The sequence below is a fragment of the Myotis daubentonii genome, chromosome 2 (genome assembly GCF_963259705.1).
Source record: "Myotis daubentonii chromosome 2, mMyoDau2.1, whole genome shotgun sequence".
In the NCBI taxonomy this organism is placed as follows: Eukaryota; Metazoa; Chordata; class Mammalia; order Chiroptera; family Vespertilionidae; genus Myotis; species Myotis daubentonii.
The window spans coordinates 182,396,761-182,417,386 of NC_081841.1; the positions used below are offsets into that span (position 1 = coordinate 182,396,761).

Consider the following 20,626-nt stretch of genomic DNA (forward strand, 5'->3'; position numbering starts at 1 on the left):
AGATAGGAGAGCTCAGATCCCCTACTCCCGGACCCAGAGCGTTCTCTCCATTACCGCACGTGTCCAAAACCTTCCCTCAGTTTCGTACTTTTCCCTTTATGCTTTCGCACACACAGGAACACAGTTTGAGCACAGGTCTGCAGTTTAGAACCCTCAGGACTGCAGGGTGGCCATGGGCGGAGGTGACCGGGCATGAAGTGGCCTGGCTGCACGTGGGTTGCTAAGTGGATGCTGGTCCAGCACGAGGTCACCCCAAGAAGAGTGGACTGAACCCCTGGGCCTTCCCCGCCTCGCTCCCTCCCGGGGTTCAGTCGGGAGGACAGACCGACGCCGGGTGCCCGCGGGCCGCGCCCCAGCCCTCCCACCTCCCTCCAGGTCCCAGCGCGCATCCCGCCCGAGTCCCGCTCCAGGCTCCCGTGGTTGGTCCAGCGCTGCTCCCGCCCCTCCCGCGCGACGGGGGCGGGGCCTCGGATCCCCGGCCGGTGATTGGCCGAAGCGTAGGCGCTCCCCTCTTCCGCCCCCTTCGGCGAGGTGAGAGGTCAGCCGAGCGCCGGTCGGCGGGGGCGACAATGGCGGGGCTCTGGGTGAGCTTGGGCTCGCTGGTCGCGGCGGGACGGCGTTCGCGGCGGTCGCCGCAGCAGCTGATGCAGAGCGCCGCGCTGTGGACCCTAAAGGTGAGGAGCGACGGCGGGGCTCCCGCGGGTCTGGGCTTCCCCGGGCTCCCAGCCCCGCTCCGCCCGGCGGTGGTCCGTGCGGCGGCCAGCGCCCCGGGGGCTCCCGCGACCCCCGCGGCCCCGATCCCGCGGCGGCCGGGCGGGGTGCTGATTCCCTCCCCCTGCAGATTGCGCGTGGGGGCGGGCAGAGCCGGCGTCCTCGCCCTGCTGCCGCGGGCGCTCCGGGGTCGTGGAGGGCGGCGGGGCCGGGGAGCCGGCAGGCTGCGTTCTGCTCGCTCCCGGCGGCTGACAGATCTCTGGCCCTGTGTACCTGCATTTCCTGTGCACCCCCTCTTTGGCCCTAAAGTTTTGGCTTTCCTTGAGCTTTCCAGGGTGTGTTTTTAATGGTCCTTACAGTTTCCCTGTTCTCGTGGCTCTTTCCTGCTGGAAGGGACACGGGGGATTGCTGTTGAAGGAGAGTTAGGGTTGCAGGTTTCTCTCAACTTTTAAAGTGTCACACGATGTCAAGATGACCACCCTTTACGTCTGAGATGAAGGCCTGTTTTAATTGTAGTACATCACAGTATACAGCATATGCATCCTGTGAATCTGTTTTTCTTTTCCATGTAGTAGTGGTCAGCCTGCCTTTTGTACTTTTCTAAAAGACAATTTTTTTTTTTTTGCCACTGTTCTGTGTGTCCTAGGGTTTCATGGTGGCAGCCTTGACTCAGATGTCGAGAGTGTGTGTGTGTGTGGCTGTCAACACTTTTCTCCACATGGAGTCTCATAATTTCTAAGCACAGACTTCCCAACTTACTTTAATAGGGTTTATTAAGTCCCTTGAAACAAATTCTTGAAAACGCAGGTCTTCCTGACAACCACCTGCCACCTGGTTCAGTCTGCTTGCTAAACTTCTTTTAAAAATTATTTTAAAAATTGACACATAACTTGATTTATGGTCACTGACCTTTAGGATGGGAAGGCAGTTTGGGGATGACCCGGGCCATCCTGCTCCCCCATTGCTCAACCTGGGAGGAAATCCTCGGGAGCAGTGTGAGAGTTGGAGCTGTTCTCCGCAGTGGAAGTAAGCCTGCACCTGTGTCAGCTTTGTGTCAACTTCAGAATGCTATCTCAAAGTACACAATGTTCTTTGTGTTGGCGCACAATTTATTGTTTTGTAATTTTGTTTTTAATCTTTTAATCTTCCTTGGCCCCATCCAGAAGCTACAAGACTGTTACATATACATAGGAGGCAGCCTAGTGTAGTGGAAAAGTCTGGGCATTGGAGTCACATAGGTCAAGTTTTGTACTGTATGGTGTTACTGAGACAAGTCACTTCGTTGGGCCTTAGCTTCTTCCTTTTAGTTACTTCCCTCCTCCCCCCCCCCCAATAAATCTTTATTGAATACTATTTTGTTCTATCCCTAGGGGAAAAAATACAGTGTTATGCCCAGATGTCAAGATTCCCAAGAGCCCACCAGGGAGCCAGCGAGTCCGATGCAAAAGCAAAGAGTCTTTTATTCAAACCCAGGTCTGGCTCCCCTACCCTCCTTACTGACACAGCAGCAGGTGGCAGAGAGAGACCTAGCCCCATGGGAAGAGGAGTTTTATAGGGGGGTGGAGAGGTGACTGTGGGTCCTGCCGATTGGCCAGGCGCAAGTTGGTGTCTTGTAAAGAAATCCTGGGCGTGGCTAGCAGAGGCTTGGGCTTCCGGGAAGAAGCCTTGCCGAGCACATGGCTCTGCCCCAAAATGGAGGACCCAGGGTAAGATGGAGGGCGCAGCCCTCGCCCTTTCAACAGTTTCTGCTTTATTAGAAATTTTAGTCCATTAGGGAGAGACAAGTATAAAATGGTAGGGGAGAAGTCAGGGTAATATAAGAAAATAGAACAGAGGGATTTGTCCAAGTCAAGGTATTGAGGTGTATATCCTCGATACTGTTACGATGTTTTACTTGAATTAATTTATTCAGTCCTCACAACAGCCATATAATCCCATGTACAGATGAAGAAATTGAGGCACACAGTGTTATGCAACTTGCTCAAAACGACGGCACTAGTAAGTGTCAGAGCTAGAACTCCAGAACCTGTGCTCTTAATCATACTATACTGCCTAAGGTAAGGGAGTGTTTTCCTTTGGAAGTGAAAAGTTGAACAAATTTTGAAGGACAAAGTGGCTTTTCTAGGCAAAGATAGAAGACATGAGTGTTATATGTGCGAGAACAGCATGTGCAAAGATCCTGTGGCCAGAGGGAATGACAAGGTAGAACTGGGGGAAAAACTCTGCGGCTCAGGTACAGGGAGTGGTTGGTGCTGGAGAGGTAGGGAGGAGCCAGACCATGCTGGGCCTTGTAGACCATGCTGTTAGGTTTGGGCTTTATTTTATAGCAATGGGAAGCCATTCATGTAGGAGGTTGGAAGGATTACACTGCCATATTTTCGATTGGAGAGGCTGAGAGGAAAGTTGTTACTGTGTTTACTGCTCTATAGTTGTTATATATTAACTGTATAATATCTAAGATTTGATTTTTCTTACCCTGTTTCTTCCTTTCAATGTGTTGGCAGAGACTGCATCTTGTCTATTTCTGTGTTGTTAGCACAGTACTTGACACAGTAGGTGCTGCTGAATGTGTGACAATACTGACTGGAATAGAGAGTTACTTTTTCGAGTAAAGAGTTCCTCCTGGAGGTGGGAAGAACTCTGAAGTTCACTCTCCCTTTAAGGCAGGGGTGAGAGACGTCTGAGGGCCCTATAAGGCCTGCCTGAAATCATTTGGCCTGGCCCTGCCAAAGCATTAGGGGTGAGTTAATTAAATGTTTGACCAAATAGAGCAGGCTAATTGTTAAGTTGATAATTTTGTATGGCCTGCAGCTGTTGTTATAAATATCCAAATGGCCCTTGGCAGAAAAAAGGTTCCCACCCCCTGCTTTAGGGGTAGTTGAGCTGCTACTTAGTTTCGCTCCCTGTTTCTCTTAGGTGAACTTGAAATGTGCTCCACTGAATCTGTATTTGAAGCAGAACTTTCTGAAGATTTTGTTCTCCCATTTCTCCCTCTACCTCTGCAAGCCATTTGGTTGGTTGGAAAATAGACTGCTAACTCTACACTTAGTCTAGAGAATTCTAACCATTCTTTTGGCCAGTTGGCAGAATTTGCTTGCTTCTAGGGTATATGTAGAGTTCACCTTTTAGTTTTATTTGTTTTGTGTATCAGCTTTTTAAACACATTCTGTTTAAGTACCCAATGTTACCTTCTGTCTACATTTTTTTTTCTTCTAGTGGCTCCAGGATGTTAGGTTTTGATAATTGCTAAGGTTTATTGAACTTTTATATGCCTTATATGGTTTTCATATATTACCGCTTATCCATGTAACACTAGGCAAAACGTCCCAATTTTACAGAAGAGGAAACAAAACTTGGCAGTTAAGTAAGTTGCTCATGGACACAGTTGGCTGAGGTAGAATTTGAACCTTGGATGGTGTAATTCCAAAACCTGGCTTTTGTCTCATATGAATGATGGTCTTATTATATGGTGAATTTTCAAAGCTTGACTGCTTAGCCAGAGGTCCTCAAACTTTTTAAACAGGGGGCCAGTTCACTGTCCCTCAGACATTCCACACATGCGCACTGCGGGCCCTGGACGAGTTGGCTGCTAAGCAGGACAGGCAGCGGCCGCAAAAACACCTGGCGTGCCAGCGGGCTGCATGTGGCCCACGGGCTGTAGTTTGAGGACGCCTGGCTTAGGCTTTATGTTTCCTTAAAATCCACGATTCCGTATCCCCCCCCCCCCCCCCCCCGTCATGTTTAAGCATATCTAAATGTTTTAGAATTGCCTGGAGGCAAATCTGTCCAGCGTGCTTATAGATTTCTGCTAATCATTTGGGGAAAAAATTTAAGACTATTATAGAAACTAGTTTCTGGCATAATAAAATTCTTATGGACATTTGTGTATTTATATATCAACTTTTGGATTTTATTCTGTTCTTAAGAGGTTCAGAATAGAGGAGTTACTTAAAAAAAAAAAAAAATTACCTTTAGCCTGGCCAGAGTGGCATAGTGATTGAACATGGATCTATGAACCAGGAAGTCATGCATGGTTCGATTCCCATCAGGGCACATGCCTGGGTTGCGGGTTCGATCCCCAGTGTGGGGCGTGCAGAAGGCAGCCAATCAATGATTCTTTCTCATCATTGATGTTTATAGAGAGAATCATTGATTGGCTGCCTTCTGCACGCCCCACACTGGTGATCGAACCCGCAACCCAGAAATGTGCCCTTGGCAGGAATCGAACCCGGGACCCTTCAATCCACCATTCTGTCTACTGAGCCAAAATGGGTAGGGCTCATCATTGATGTTTTTATCTATCCCTTCCTCTCCCTTCCTCTCTGAAATCAATACAAAAAAATATTTTTAAGAAATAAAAAAATAAAAATTTATCTTTATTGTTGATAGTGTTACAGATGTCCCCTTTGTTTTTCCCCCCATTGTCCCCCTCCATCTGGCACCCTCCCCTCCAGGCCTTCACCACACTAGTCTGTGTCCATGGGCTGTGCATATATGCATATAAGTTTCTGGGTTAATGCTCCCTTTCTTCCTCTCCTGCTCTCTGCCTTCCCAAGGAGTGACTTTTAAAACTCTTCTGAATAAGGAGAAAAGATGGTGATGTTATTTAATGAAGATAATGAAGGAAAAGAAGTTGTTTAAATTATTCCAATTAAAAAAAAAGTGGCTAAATGAGAGAATAGGGATGACAAAGGAAATTCGGGAAGAATCTTTTTTGGTAGAAACATAGTATTTCATCTTTGATACCAGGAGTCAGATGACTGCAAAATCATATTGAGTTGCTGGGAAGGAAGAGGGAAACCAGTGGCTGGTTTTTGGGTCAGTGATATGAGATAAAAGTTGGAGTAAGTGAACTTTGAAGAATATGGTGGGTAAGTTAATAGAATCAGCACTTCTCTATCTGCAGGTTTTGCCACACATTTTCCCACAGAATCAACCAACTATGGATTGAAAATATTTTGGGGGGAAAATTACAGAAAGTTTCAAAATGCAAAATTTGAATTTGCCACCCTCTGAGCACTATTATATGCTGAATCCACATGAATGAAGTGATGCATAGGTATACTCTGCTGTACCCTATTTGCAAATACAAATTATATACATACACTATGCCATCTACAGTAATAAAAGAGAAACATGGTAATTGGCGTACCACCGGTACCCTTTTCATTGGCTAATCAGCGAGATATGCAAATTAACTGTCAGCCAGGCAGCTTGAAACTAACATGAGGCTTGCTTGCCTCAGTGACAGAGGATCGTTGGAGGAAACCAACGTTCCCTGCCTGCGGCTGCAGGCCTCTGAGCGGGCAGTTTAAGAAACATTGTAACAAATAGCTCCGGACTTCAGCCAGCAGATTCGCAACATTGTAAGCAAAGGCCAGAAACCTACTTTCAGCCGCGCAGAGGCCTAAGAGCTGGAGCCAAGCCTCAAGGTAAAGCTGGCCCAGAATAAAAAAAAGAAAAAAAGAAAAAAAGGAGCGGTTGGGAACTTCAGTCACTCCCAGCCTGAAAACAGCCCTCAGCCCCTCACCCAGACTGGCCAGGCACCCCAGTGGGGACCCCCACCCTGATCCAGGACACCCTTCAGGGCAAACCAGCTGGCCCCACTCATGCACCAGGCCTCTACCCTATATACTAAAAGGGTAATATGCCTCCCTGCACCGGGATCAGCGTGACGGGGCAGCGCCCAAACCCCCTGATCGCCCTGCGGCTCTGTGTGTGACAGGGGGCGGGGCCCCAACCCTCTGAGCAGCCCTGCTCTGTGCCTGATAGGGGGGAGCTCCCCCCCCCTCCACGGGCCCTGCTCTGTGTGTGATGGGGTAGAGCCATAACCTCCCCATCGGCCCTGCCCTGAGTGTGAGAGTGGCGGCGCCCCAACCCCCTGATCGGCCCTGCTCTGTGTGTGACGGGGGCAGCGCCCCAACCCCCTGATTGGCCCTGCTCTGTGCGTGACAGGGGGCGGCACCCCAACTCCCCAATCAGCCCTGCTCTGAGCCCGACCAGGGGCTGCACCTAGGGATTGGGCCTGCCCTCTGCCACCCGGGAGCAGGCCTAAGCCAGCAGGTCGTTATCTCCCGAGGGGTCCCAGACTGCGAGAGGGCACAGGCCGGGCTGAGGGACCCCCCCCCTCCCCCCCGAGTGCACAAATTTTTGTGCACCGGGCCTCTAGTCCTATATAATAAAGAGGTAATATGCAAATTGACCCTCACTCTGTCACGCCATCACAAGATGGCTGCGCCCACAGTGGAGGTGGGGTTCCTGTAAAAAGCTGTAACGAGCGATCAGCAGGGACCTAAGGCAACGTGACGCCAGGCCGGGGTGAGGGACCTGAGGCTGCACCCCCTGCCTGGTGGGGCTTGACGGGGAACTCAGGCTGCACCCCCAACCCGGTGGGGCTTGACGGAGGACCTCAGGCCATGCTCCCCCACCCCGGGGGACCTGAGGCTGTGCCCCCCGCCCTGGTGCCAGGCTGGGGGACCTCAGGCTGTGCTCCCCCACCCCGGGGGACCTGAGGCTGTGTCCCCCGCCCTGGCGCTGGGTCGGGGGACCCGAGGATGTGCTGGGAAACCTGAGGCTGCACCCCCAGCCCAGCACCAGGCCGGAGGACCTGAGGCTACACCTCACGCCCAGCGGGGCTTGAGGGGGGACCTGAGGCTGCGCCCCCCCCGCCTGGCAGGGCTTGACAGGGGTGGGGCCGGCCAGGTCTGGAACTCGCCCAATGGGTGCACGCGAGTGGACGGGGACTTGACTCTGGGTTCCGCAGCGTGCCCCAGACTCTGATAGGAGGAAGATTTTCATATTCATTTTACTAATTTTCTTTCATCTCTGATACTTCTGTTATAGAGAAAGGGCAAATAGCAATATTAAAATATTTCCTCTAATTCCCTTTTAATGTGCATGAATTTCATGCACTGGGCCACTAGTTTTATATAAGGGACTTGAGCATTTGTGGTTTTTGGTATCAGCAGGGAATCCTGGAACCAATATCCCATGGATTCCAAGGGGTGACTATTTTATTGACTAAATAACTGTATTACTCTAAATTAGTATTTGAAAGAAGGTAGAAGAGACAATAGGATTTAGAGGAATGGTTTCAGAGAGGCAGTATAGTATTCATTCATTCACTCATCTATCTAGATATGCAGTTTTCTATCCATTCAAAAAGTGTTTTTGGAGCATCTACTAAGTGCCTGGCACTAAGGTACACACTGAGACTATCAGGAGAAACTAAAACATATTGCTTCACTATGTCCCTGGTATAGAGAGGTCAAGGAATAAAAATAAAGATTGAAGGAAGATAATAAGCTCTTTAATGAACATGGAGGAATGTCATATGCAGAAATATTGTTTTACTTTGAAGATACTTTGAAGATATTCCAATAGTTGAAGCAAATATATACTTTTCGAGAAAATTAGGGTATTGTGTGATTTTTAAAGAGTAGTTTATTTACGCCCTAACCGGTTTGGCTCAGTGGATAGAGCGTCGGCCTGCAGACTCAAGGGTCCCGGGTTCGATTCCAGTCAAGGGCATGTACCTTGGTTGCAGGCACATCCCCAGTGAGGGGTGTGCAGGAGGCAGCTGATCGATGTTTCTAACTCTCTATCCCTCTCCCTTCCTCTCTGTAAAAAAAAAAAATCAATAAAATATATTTTAAAAAAAGAGAGTAGTTTATTTTGAATGTCTATTGATTTTTTTTTTTAATTTGGAAAAAAAAGAGACCATAAACTATGATGGGTTCAATATAAAATGAAAATAAAAGTGAATTTCAAAATGTTGGAAGATACAGACTTATAATTTTAGCCAGGAAAAGAAATACAGAATACATGGGACAGAATACATGTGGTAGCTTAAAACAACACAAATTTATTCTTTCACAGTTGTGGCGGCTAAACGTCTGAGATCAAGGTGTCCACAAGGCCACACTCACTCTGAAGGCTCTAGTGAGGAATCCTTCTTTGCCTCTTTGAGCTTCTGTTGACACCAGACATTCCTTGGCTCGAGACCATATCACTGTAATCTGTGTTTCTGTCCTCACATGACCTTCTCTTCCTTTTCCCTCTGTGTCATCTCTTCTTTCTTTTATAAGGGCACTCATCTTTGGATTTAGGGCCAGGACAAGATCCAGGATGATCTTATCTCACGATCCCTAGCTTAAATATATTTGCAAAGATCCTTTTTTTATCCCCCCCCCAAAAAAAAGGTCAAATTTATAAGTTTTAGGACATGGACACATTATTCTGGGGGGGCCACCATTCAATCCCTATGCCTACTATGTGCCAGATACTGTTTAGTGCTGGGAATATAACAGTGAATGTTTTTTGCCCTCATTGTGGTTATATTTGAGTAGTGAAGACTGACAATATTCACATAAATAGATAAATTCTAAGAGTGGTAAATATTCTGAAAGGAAAAAAAAATAAAAGGATAATGGGATAAAGAGTGTTGTTGGTGTTGGAGGTGGTTACCTAAGGAAATAGTACAGACATTTCTGAGCATATGGACAGAAAACTGACCCAACTTGCTGTGTGATTATCTGGGGAACTAGCATTCCAAGGGAAAGGCCAAGGCAAAAGCTCTGAGGTGGGACTACGTTTGGTATGTATATATATAAAAGGCTAAGTGAACGACCATCTGTCCAACCGTCTGACCAACCGGTGCACATATGACACGCACTGGCAATTTAAAAATAAACGTTGACTCACGCATGCGTGATATTTGTCCCTGTCTGACACGGGCCTCCCATTTAAATTAATTCGAAGACAGCATTTGTGATGACTATTAATAAATCACAAGGACAAACTCTAGCAGAGTAGGAATATTCCTACCTGGACCCATTTTCAGACATGGTCAATTATATGTTGCTTTCTCTTGAGTTCGAAGATTGTGTGATGTTAAAGTTGTAAATACTTCATCACAGGGAAATTAGTCAAGCACTCTAAAAGTGTTTTCACTCTTAATGTGGTATACAGGGAGATAATAGAATAAGTCTAATCACTTTATCAGTCATTGTTTGCATCAATATTGTTTTTATATCATGTTTTTGTTGTTTTTATATCTTGTTTTTTTATATCATGTCTTTGTTGTTGTTATATCACGTTCATGTTATTGTTTGTTTATTAATCAATTTATATATTACCAGAGGCCTGGTGCATGAATTTCTGCATGGGTGGGGTCTGGCTGGCCTGCCCCGATGGGGGCCCATCAGGGGCCAGGTGGGCTGGGGGGAGGGGCCGCAGGTGGTTGGCCAGCCAGCCCCACCCTTGATTGGGGTGTTGGGGGCCAATTGGGGGTAGGACTGGGCAGGAGGAGGGACTGTGGGAGGGCTCGAGGGCGTGTCTGGCCTGTCTAGCTCAGTCTCGATTGGCCAGACCCCAGCAGCAAGCTAACCTACCAGTCAGAGTGTCTGCCCCTTGGTGGTCAGTGCATGTCATAGCAACTGGTTGACGGGTCAACTGTCTGCCCCCTGGTGGTCAGTGCACATTATAGTGAGTGGTTGAGTAGCCTTAGCATATCATTAGCGTATTATGCTTTGATTGGTTGAATGGATGACCAGACCGGACACTTGGCATATTAGGCTTTTATTATATAGGATTTTCATATAGATTTTACTAATTTTCTTTCATCTCTGACACTTCTATTATAGAGAAAGGGCAAATAGTGATATTAAAATATTTCTTCTAATTAATTTCCTTTCAGTGTGCACAAATCCATGCACTGGACCACTAGTAATTGCATAAAAGGATGAATATAGCCAGTACTAGTACGGTTGGAGTGAAGAGAATGAGGGGGGATATGCTAGGAGATGGGGTAAGTGGGACAGTCATGTAGGGGCTTGTAGTAGAAATGTATCCTAATGGAATCCATTGGAGGGTGCTAAACAAATTGGATTTACATTTTGGAAAGACTACTCTGGTTGAGGGAGATGGAGGTTTGAGGAGTGGAAGCAGCGAGCCAGTCCGGAGGCTATTTTAGAAGTTTAGAGATGATGGCAGTTTGCACGAGGGTGGTCTGGTAGCACTGGAGTTGGTGAAGACTGGTCAGATTTGGTATATATTTTGGAACTACAGTCACTATTATTTGCTGTTGGATTGGAAGGGAGATAGAAGGAAGGAGAGGAACCAAGGACTCTTGAAAAGAAGGACAAAAGGCCACATATTTTAGGAATCCATTTATTCGAAATGTCCAGAATAGACAGATCTATAGAGACAGAAAATAGATTAGTGGTTGCCAGGGGCTGTGGGGTAGGGTGATGGGAGAGACTGATAACAACTAAGGGGTTTCTTTTTGGGGTGATGAAAAATGTTCTGCAATTAGAAAGTGGTGATGGTTCCACAACCTTGTGAATGTATGAAAAACCACTGAAATGTATATTTAAAAAAAAACGAGTTTTATGGTTTGTGCATTATATCTTAACTAGAGGCCCAGTGCACAAAAATTTGTGCACTCGCGGGGAAGGGGGCGTCCCTCAGCCTGGCCTGTGCCCTCTCGCAGTCTGGGACTCCTCAGGAGATAACGACCTGCTGGCTTAGGCCTGCTCCCGGGTGGCAGAGGGCAGGCCCAATCCCTAGGTGCAGCCCCTGGTCGGGCTCAGGGCAGGGCTGATTGGGGAGTTGGGGCGCCGCCCCCTGTCACACTCAAGGCAGGGTCGATGGGGGAGGTTGCGGCGCCACTCCCTGTCACACACAGAGCAGGGCCCATCAGGGGGTTGGGGAGCTCCCCCCTGTCACGCACAGAGCAGGGCCCATCAGGGGGTTGAGGAGCTCCCCCCTGTCACTCAGAGAGTAGGGTTGATAGGGGAGTTGGGGCACCGCCCCCTGTCACACACAGAGCAGGGCCGATCAGGGGGTTGGGACGCCACCACTCTCACACTCAGGGCAGGGCCGATGTGGAGGTTATGGCTCTACCCCATCACACACAGAGCAGGGCCCGTGGGGGGGGGGGGTGGTTGGGGCACCACACCCTGTCACACACAGAGCAGGGCCCGTGGGAGGGGTGGGGGTTGTGGCGCCACCCTCTATCACCCATAGAGCAGGGCCAATCAGGGGGTTGGGGCGCCGCCACTCTCACATACAGAGCAGGGCCCGTGGGGGGGGGGGGGTTGGGGCACCATACCCTGTCACACACAGAGCCGCAGGGTGATCAGAGGTTGGGGAGCTCCCCCGTATCAGGCACAGAGCAGGGCTGATCAGGAGGTTGGGGCGCCTTCCCCTGTCACAAACAGAGCAGGTCGGATAGGGAGGTTGTGGCCCCGCCCCCTGTCATACACAGAGCCGCAGGGCGATCAGGGGGTTTGGGCGCTGCCCCCTGTCATGCTGATCCCGGTGCAGGGAGGCCTCTCGGCTCTGCTGATCCCGGTGCTGGGAGTCATATTACCCTTTTACTATATAGGATAGAGGCCTGGTGAATGGGTGGGGCTGGCTGGTTTGCCCTGAAGGGTGTCCTGGATCAGGGTGGGGGTCCCCACTGGGGTGCCTGGCCAGCCTGGGTGAGGGGATGATGGCTGTTTGCAGCTGGTCACACACCCTTCAGGTGGGGGTCCCCACTGGGGTGCCTGGCCAGTCTGGGTGAGGGGCTGAGGGCTGTTTTCAGGCTGGCGGGTGACGGAAGCTCCCAACCGCTCCTTTTTTTCTTTTTTCTTTTTTTTAATTCTGGGCCAGCTTTAGCTCTGAGGCTCCAGCTCTTAGGCCTCCACTACTGAAAGTAGGTAATCGAAACAATGTATAACTCCAGCTCTGACTCCAGCTCTGAGATCCCAGCTCTCTGAAAGCTGGTTTCTGGGGGTTTTTTTTGTTAAAATGTTTCAAACTGCCAGCTCAGAGGCCTGCAGCGGCAGGCGGGGAACGTTGGAATCCTCTGTCACTGAAGCAAGCAAGCCTCATGTTAGTTTCAAGCTGCCTGGCTGCAGGCCACCATCTTGGCTGACAGTTAATTTGAATATCTCGCTGATTAGCCAATGGGAAGGGTAGCGGTCGTACACCAATTACCATGTTTCCCCTTTAGTAGTGTAGATTAACAAAAAAGATTGATTCTTAATCATTGATCAATATCTTTGTATATGGTAGTGTTTTAGAGATCTAGATGGCTGAAGCTTAGGAGGGAAGATCAAGATAACAGTTACATTACAATACTTTGATTGAATTTACAAAATACAGAGGGGTGGGTTCACCTTATTTGTCATTTGAGGGATGTGGGAAAAGAAGGAGCCAGGAACCTTTTCGAAATGGCAAAGGAGAAGGGAAGCTGAGTTCACATTTAATCATCAAATCACTATTAGGTGCTTCTCATTTTTCCAGCTGAGTGAGGTTAAGTAACTTGCCCAAGGTCACACCACAATTTAAGTGGTAATGCAGGATTTAAACTAAGATCTGACTTCAACACCTTCATTATACCATGTTGGCAAACTTAGTAAAAAAGAGAAAGTGCAAATTTACATGTTTTGGGTATAAAAACTAGTTTGAGATTCATAGTAGTAATGGAAAAGAGGGAAGCAGTAGGCTATAAGGTTGTCCCAGACTTATAGTTAAGAACATTTGTTCATCAGGATAAACAGATCGTGTCCTATCAATCCAATAAATTCCTTCTCGGTTACTCATTTACAAAAAGGCAGTGATATTTCCCATCTCATTAATTGCTATTAATTTGGAACTTTGTGAAAGCTATAGTTATATATAAATAGTTCTATGGAGGTGGGATGGGTATGTTTCCTAGAAGCAGAGCCTGAAAAGGGATTTTGTGCAGGTGGTGTTTGAGAGAAGAGTGAAGACAGCAGGATAGAGCAGGGGAAAATATGCTAAGCAAGGAAGGGGCCCAGCTGGAGACTAGCTTCCCTCTCATGTCTCATTCGCAGGGGAACTCTGGAGCAGTAGTTCTCCAAGCACAGGACTTCTGCCAACTGTAGCAGCATTACCTGGAAACTAATCAGAAATGCTGATTTTCCAGCAGGACCCCAAGCCTGCCAGTTAGAAGCTGGGAGTGGACCCCAGCAATCTGTTTTATAAGCCCTCCAGGTGATGCTGATCACCAGTAAAGTTTGAGAAGCACTATTCTAGCTCAGTGTGTCCAACAGAATTCATGCACTGGTGGGGTCCCTCGGCCTGGCTGGTGATCAAGGGGGCCGGCCAGGGGGAGGGGCCATGGGAGGTTGGCCCCAGCAGCAAGCTAACCAACAGCCAGTTCCACGAGGAATTGGGCTCCATCCTCCCTCCTGTCTGGGTCTGGGACCAGATTTGGGGCTGTTAGGGCCCCAGCAGCAAGGTCTGGGGCAGTACGCGTCATAGCTACTGGCTGGTTGTTCCGGTTGTTCGGTCATAACATCGCTTAGGCGCATATATATATATATATATATATATATATATATATATTAGAGGCCCGGTACACAACAATTTGTGCACTCGGGGATGGGGTCTCTCAGCCCGGCCTGTACCTTCTCGCAGTCTGGGACCCCTTGGGGGATGACCACCTGCTGGCTTAGGCCTGCTCCCTGGGGGATTAGGCCTAAGATGGCAATCAGACATCCCTCTGGCAGCCCAGCAGCCCTCGGGGGATGTCCACTTGTCAGCGGGGAGCAGACCTAAGCTGCAGTCAGACATCCTTAGCGCTGTACTGGCAGCCATCAGCCTGGCTTTTGGCTGAGCAGAGCTCCCACATGTGAGAGCACACTGACCACCAGAGGGCAGCTCCTGCATTGAGCGTCTGCCCCCTGATGGTCAGTGTGTGTCATGGTGACCAGTCATTCCCAGTCTTTCTGCTGTTAGGGTCAGTTTGCATATTACCCTTTTACTATATAGGATAGAGGCCTGGTGCATGGGTGGGGGCCAGCTTGCTTGCCTTGAAGGGTATCCCGGATCAGGGTGGGGGTCCCGCTTGGGTGCCTGGCCAGCCTGGATGAGGGAATGATGGCTGTTTGCAGCTGGTCACACCCCCTTCAGGGTAGGGGTCCCCACTGGGATGCCTGGCCAGTCTGGGTGAGGGGCTGAGGGCCATTTTTAGGCTGGCGGGCGACTGAAGCTCCCAGCCTCTCCTTTTCTTTTTTTTTTTAAATTCTGGGATTTATTTACCTTCTATAATTGAAACATTGTTGCCGTCACTGGCGCTCCCCGCTCTGAGGCTGCGGCTGGCTGAAAGCAGGTATCTGGGGTTTGTTTAGCTTCTATAATTGAAACATTGTTGCTTCTGGAGCTCAGAGCTGGGGAACCTTGGCTTCCTCCATCACTGGAGCAAGCAAGCCTCATGTTCGCTTCAGCTGTGTGGCTGTCGGCCGCCATCTTTGTTGGCAGTTAATTTGCATATCTTGCTGATTAGCCAATGGGAAGTGTAGCGGAGGTACAGTTAATTACCCTTTTTGTCTTTTTTTTTTTTTTAAATATACTTTATCGACCTTTTACAGAGAGGAAGGGAGAGAGAGAGTCAGAAACATCGATGAGAGAGAAACATCGATCAGCTGTCTCCTGCACATCTCCCACTGGGGATATGCCCGCAACCCAGGCACATGCCCTTGACCGGAATCGAACCTGGGACCCCTCAGTCCGCAGGCCGACGCTCCATCCACTGAGCCAAACTGGCCTTGGCCCCTTTTTGTCTTTTATTAGATAGGCTACACACACACACACACACACACACACACACACACACACACTAGAGGCCCGATGCACAAAAATTTGTGCACTTGGGGGGGTCCCTCAGCCCGGCCTATGCCCTCTTGCAGTCTGGGACCCCTTGGAGGATGTCCACCTGCTGGCTTAGGCCCGCTCCCTGGGGGGTTGGACCCAAGCTGGCAGTCAGACATCCCTCTGGCAGCCCGGCAGCCCTCAGGAGATGTCCACTTACCAGCAGGGAGCAGACCTAAGCTGTAGTCAGACATCGTTAGCGCTGCTGAGGAGGCAGGAGAGGCTCCTGCCACCCCGCTGTGCTGGCAGCCATCAGCCTGGCTTGTGGCTGAGCAGAGCTCCCCCATGTGGGAGCGCACTGACCACCAGGGGACAGCTCCTGCATTGAGCATCTGGTGGTCAGTGTGTGTCATAGTGACCAGTCATTCCCAGTCGTTCTGCTGTTAGGATCAATTTGCATATTAATCTTTTACTATATAGGATAGAAGCCTGGTGCACGGGTGGGGGCCAGCTGGTTTGCCCTGAAGGGTGTCCCGGATCAGGGTGGGGTTCCCGCTGGGGTGCCTGGTCACCCTGGGTGAGGGGCTGATGGCTGTTTACAGGCTGGCCACACCCCCTTTAGGGTAGAGGGTCCCCACTGGGGTGCCTGGCCAGTCTGAGTGAGGGGCTGAGGGCCGTTTTCAGGCTGGCCAAGCCCCCTGGCGACCCAAGTTCCCAGCCTCTCCTTTTTTCTTTTTTCTTTTATTCTGGGATTTATTTACCTTCTATAATTGAAACTTTGTAGCCTTGAGAGGAGCTCAGAGCCAGCCAGGGCGGGCGGGAAGCTTGGCTTCCTCCATCACTGGGCAACCAAGCCTCCTGCTCGCTCCAGCTCTGTGGCTGCCGGCTGCCATCTTGGTTGGGTTAATTTGCATATAGTCACTCTGATTGACTGGTGGGGATGGCTTAAGGCATAGCGAACAATTTTGCATGTTTGTCTTTTATTAGTGTGTATGTGTGTGTGTGTGTGTGTGTGTATGATTATTTCACCCAATGTATTACAAATATTTCAACATGGAAATATTAAAAACTCAGTAGGTCTTTTACTTTATTTGGTGTTAAATTTTCAAATCTGATGTGTATTTTACACCGAAGCACCTCATTTTGGGACTGGCACATTTCAAGTGCTCTGTAGCCACAAGTGCCTAGTGTCTGCCACATAGGACAGCCAGCTGTGAAGCACAGATTTTATTACCCAATTGGCCCTATGTTGTGGTGAGGGTGGTCGGCCTTTGGAATTTAGTGTTAATCAGTCATTGGCTGTGAGAGTGGGGGCTTGATGAGAACTTCTGTTTGGTTGAGGCATATAGGCCAGATTTGGGAGTAGGTGTGAGCCATGAGTAGTTCATTACCCACCTGTTGGGGCCCCTATGCTGAGTGGTAAAGAGACTCTGGATGGGCACCAATGACATCCACTGTAGGTGGGTGGGAGGAATGGTCTGGTGGATGGTGAAGTTATGGAGTTGTGTATAGTTGGTGCTTTAGCTTACTATGGAGGCATAGCCCAAGAATCTTGAGATTGGATCCCCTCTCTCAAATATCAGGTGTTAAGCCTTGCTTTTAACAGTTCTTTGGCAGACAGTTGAAGACTGGAATGGCCAGTGAGGTCCCGAAGACTAAATATGTAATCAATGTCTGTTTGAAAGAAAAAGCTGTGCTTAAGTGAAAAAGCCTGACTTCCATTAGTGTTTTCAGAGGGAGTTCCCTTAAGTTTTTAGGCTTAAAAGGTCAATCCAGGTCTGTTAATGCTGAAATACGCAGCTTCCCAGCTCCGTGTCATGAAACTTGGCAGAGATGACCTTCTTCTGGAAATGTTGAGGTTGATACACAAACCAATGTGTACTTTTACCTTGGTAAGATCTGTTGTTCACGTTTTTGAGGAGAGTTTCTTTTTTGAAGCAGAATGCATTCTGATAAAGAATTCACAGAATTGTTTTAGTATTCACTTGAATGCCACTGTAGGTGTGTCAAGAACAACAGTAGTTTCGTACAGAACTAGTGTTTAAATTGTTCTTTAAGATAATTGCTACTGAATTTACCAGTTTGAACTGTCACATGAGGTCATGTCTACAGTGTGAAAGTAGGTACTGTCTTAGTTTAGAAAGGTTATTTTCATTTCCTTGTTTGTAATGGCTGGAAGACATGCATCCAGTTTGTCTAAAAGCTGTACATTCTCCTTCCCCTTTTTGGGGCAACAGTTATTGTGTGCTTACTGTAATATATGCAGAACTGCTAGACAGTTTACACTTTCTCATTTAATTCTTAAAGTAGCCTATATCCTAGATAAGTTCCGTTATTATGCCCAGTTTATATATGAGGACATTTCCTTTATATTTAACAAAAGTCAGAGCCAACATTCAAACCCCGGTCAGAATCTGTCATAGGCTAGACAAGAGCTCTTAATTACTGTATTCTTATTTTAATGCTAACTCCCAAATGGTCTGGTATAATTTAAGAAGGAAGGACATTTTTCCTACATAATCAGATTTATTTTTTGTGTAATACCTTACATTTTCTTAGTGCTTTATAGTTTATCAAGTCTCCTTTGATCCTTTTAACAACTCCATAGAAAAGCAGGGGCGGTGTCATCACCTACGTTTTATAAGTGGAGTCTAGAGAAATGATTTGCTCGATGTTGCATAGCTATAAAGCAGTGGAGCAAAGAGTTGACCCAGGTCTTGTGACTTTGAAGGTCATGCTGACTTCCCATGTGTGAGCAGGCATTTCCTTTCTAAGTGTCAAAATATAGGAAATCTTTATTCTTGCAGAAGAGAACCAATGCATTATGCTATGGGGAAGTAATTTTGCACATGCTGACCTTTTCCTTTTGGCTATGATAAGCTAAATAGTCTTTATAAATAAATGAAGTTCATTAAAGTTTTTCCTTGGACTCCTGTTACTAGGAAGTTTTTTAAAAGAATTTTGGACTGGGCTTGTAGCCAGTTTATTCTATGCTTAACAAAAACAATAAACATTAAAATTCTGTGTATAAGTCCAAATTATCAGATTTCTGCTAACTTGTTCCATGTATTAAAAAATTGTTGTAGTTGTACAAAATTGTGTGATAACTTACGTTCTTTAAAACCTTGAATTTCCATCAAGAGTAAACAAGAACAAAGAGAACTTTCATGGGGCCGCCTACAAACCAGTTCAGACTCACTATGGGAAAGGCCCAAACCCTTTTTTCTCCATAGTAGTTGTTTTGTTATAGTTTTGTCTGCTTGTACCATTTCTACTTCTAGTTACTTGGCTAATGAGGGGCATCCATGTTTTTTAAAATTTGGAGCTACTTTATCACAAATTCACATGTGTACAGTTATATGTCTTCTTTTTGATAATGGTGGTAAAATATAGTCTTAGATTTTCAGGACTGAGTATTTTTAAATACTAATAAAAAGATGACAAAAGACCAGTTTTGAGCACTTAGGTATAATGCTACGTCGTCTACATTTTTGGACAGGTGTAGTGTATAATAGAGTTGATTTAGTTTTAAGAGTTTTGTGGTACAGATGTTTTATGTTATTGGTAGTTTCCTGAAAGTAAAGATAATATACATTGAGTCAGCCAACCCAAACATTTTTCAGAGCTTGGCCACTTAGACATTTCTGGGTTGTTCTGGGATAGAAACTGTCTCCAGTTAGGCCAAATTTAGCTTAGTCCATTTTTCATGAGTCTAATGAGACAGAGTCCTGAGGTTTTTATCCTAGAGATTTAATGTGTAATGCGTATTTATTAGAGTCTATGTACAGTTGGCCCTGGAACAACACAAACTGTGTGGGTTCACTTATGAGCAGATTATTTTCAATAAACACAGTCAGCCCTTTGTATGGGGGTTTCAAATCCTCAGATTCAACCAAATGCAGATTGGAGTCAGTAATTTTTTTAAATCCTCACCCGAGGATATTTTTCCATTGATTTTTAGGGAGAGTGGAAAAGAGAGGGAAAGACAGAAAGAAACATCGATGTGAGAGAAACACATTGATTGGTTGCCTCTTGCATGCCCCCCCCCCCCCCCCAGGGCCTGGGCCTGGGCCAGGGAGGAGCCTGCAACCAAGGTAGGTGCCCTTGACCAGAATTAAACCCGGGACCTTTGGTCCACAGGCCACTGCTCTATCTACTGCGCCAAACCGGCTAGGGCTTGGGTTCAGTATTTTTGCATTCCCAACTACAGATGGAAAACATCCGAGGTTGGTTGAATTCATCGATGTGAAGCACAGACTGTAGAATCAAAAGTTAAATGTATATTTGACTGCACAGGGCGTGGGCATCCCTACACCCTGCCCCCAGTTGTTCAAGGATCACCTGTAATTAGCATTATTTCTACCAAGTAGCTCTGCATGTTTGTTATTCTCAAGGTAGTTGAGCAGTGAGTAATATCTGCATCAACATTTTCTTGGCCCAAATGTTGAGTTTGGAGTAACTGCATATCCTTCAATTGTCAAAAGCTTGTACATGTTAGATACCTCTGTACTAAGTTTCATTTTTTGAATAAGAGTGGCTTAGGTTAGTAAGTGACCTTAAAGAAAAGTAACCTAATCTTGCATTTCTTAAAGAGCAGAGGGGTTAAAAAAGTGGTTTGCTCAAATTGTAGAGCTAGGATGAGAACTGAGGTTCTTTCACTTCCTCCCGCAGTTCTTTCCCAGGTGGTACACTGCTTTTCCAGGTGTTCCCTTCCCAGGGGTAAAAACATCACTGTTGCCTGACCGGTTTGGCTCAGTGGATAGAGCGTCGGCCTGCGGACTGAAGGGTCCCAGGTTCGATTCCGGTCAGGGGCATGTGCCTTGGTTGCGGGCATATCCCCAGTGGGGGGTGTGCAGGAGGCAGCTGATTGATGTTTCTCTCTCATCGATGTTTCTAGCTCTCTATTCCTCTCTGTAAAAAAATCAATAAAATATATATATATATAAAAAAAATCACTGTTTATTCTCACTCTCCAAAGCTAATTAAAATACCTAAATTTTCTATCCCATATTGCGTTTTGTCTCTGGAAGACTCACATTTGATTTTTGCTACCAGGAATCAGTTATATCCTTTATTTGGTAGAGATTAAAGACACATATGATTTTTGCCTTTTGTAAAAGGATATAGTGACATGTTCCTGCAACAGACCATTATAGACCTTACAGTATTAGGGAGTTCCATTTTATAAAATTGATAGAAAGCTGGTATGCTATTTACTTTCTTGTGCAAATATTCTAGTGCTACCGTGCAGCAGAATAAATATGAGAAATTCCCAGGTAGTTTTTGCTTCTCATTCTTCAATTTGTTT

General features: G+C 47.2%; 1 protein-coding gene across 2 annotated transcripts in view; it reads left to right on the forward strand.

Annotated features, from left to right (window-relative positions):
• The first annotated feature begins 521 nt into the window (after positions 1-521).
• The window catches only part of PCCA (propionyl-CoA carboxylase subunit alpha), a 382,460-nt gene continuing 362,355 nt past the window's right edge, over positions 522-20,626 (forward strand). For both annotated transcript variants that reach the window (XM_059685039.1, XM_059685040.1), the window contains exon 1: positions 522-674. In XM_059685039.1, coding sequence (XP_059541022.1) covers positions 570-674 — 105 coding nt within the window. In that variant the 5' untranslated portion in view covers positions 522-569. The remainder of the gene's footprint in view (positions 675-20,626) is intronic.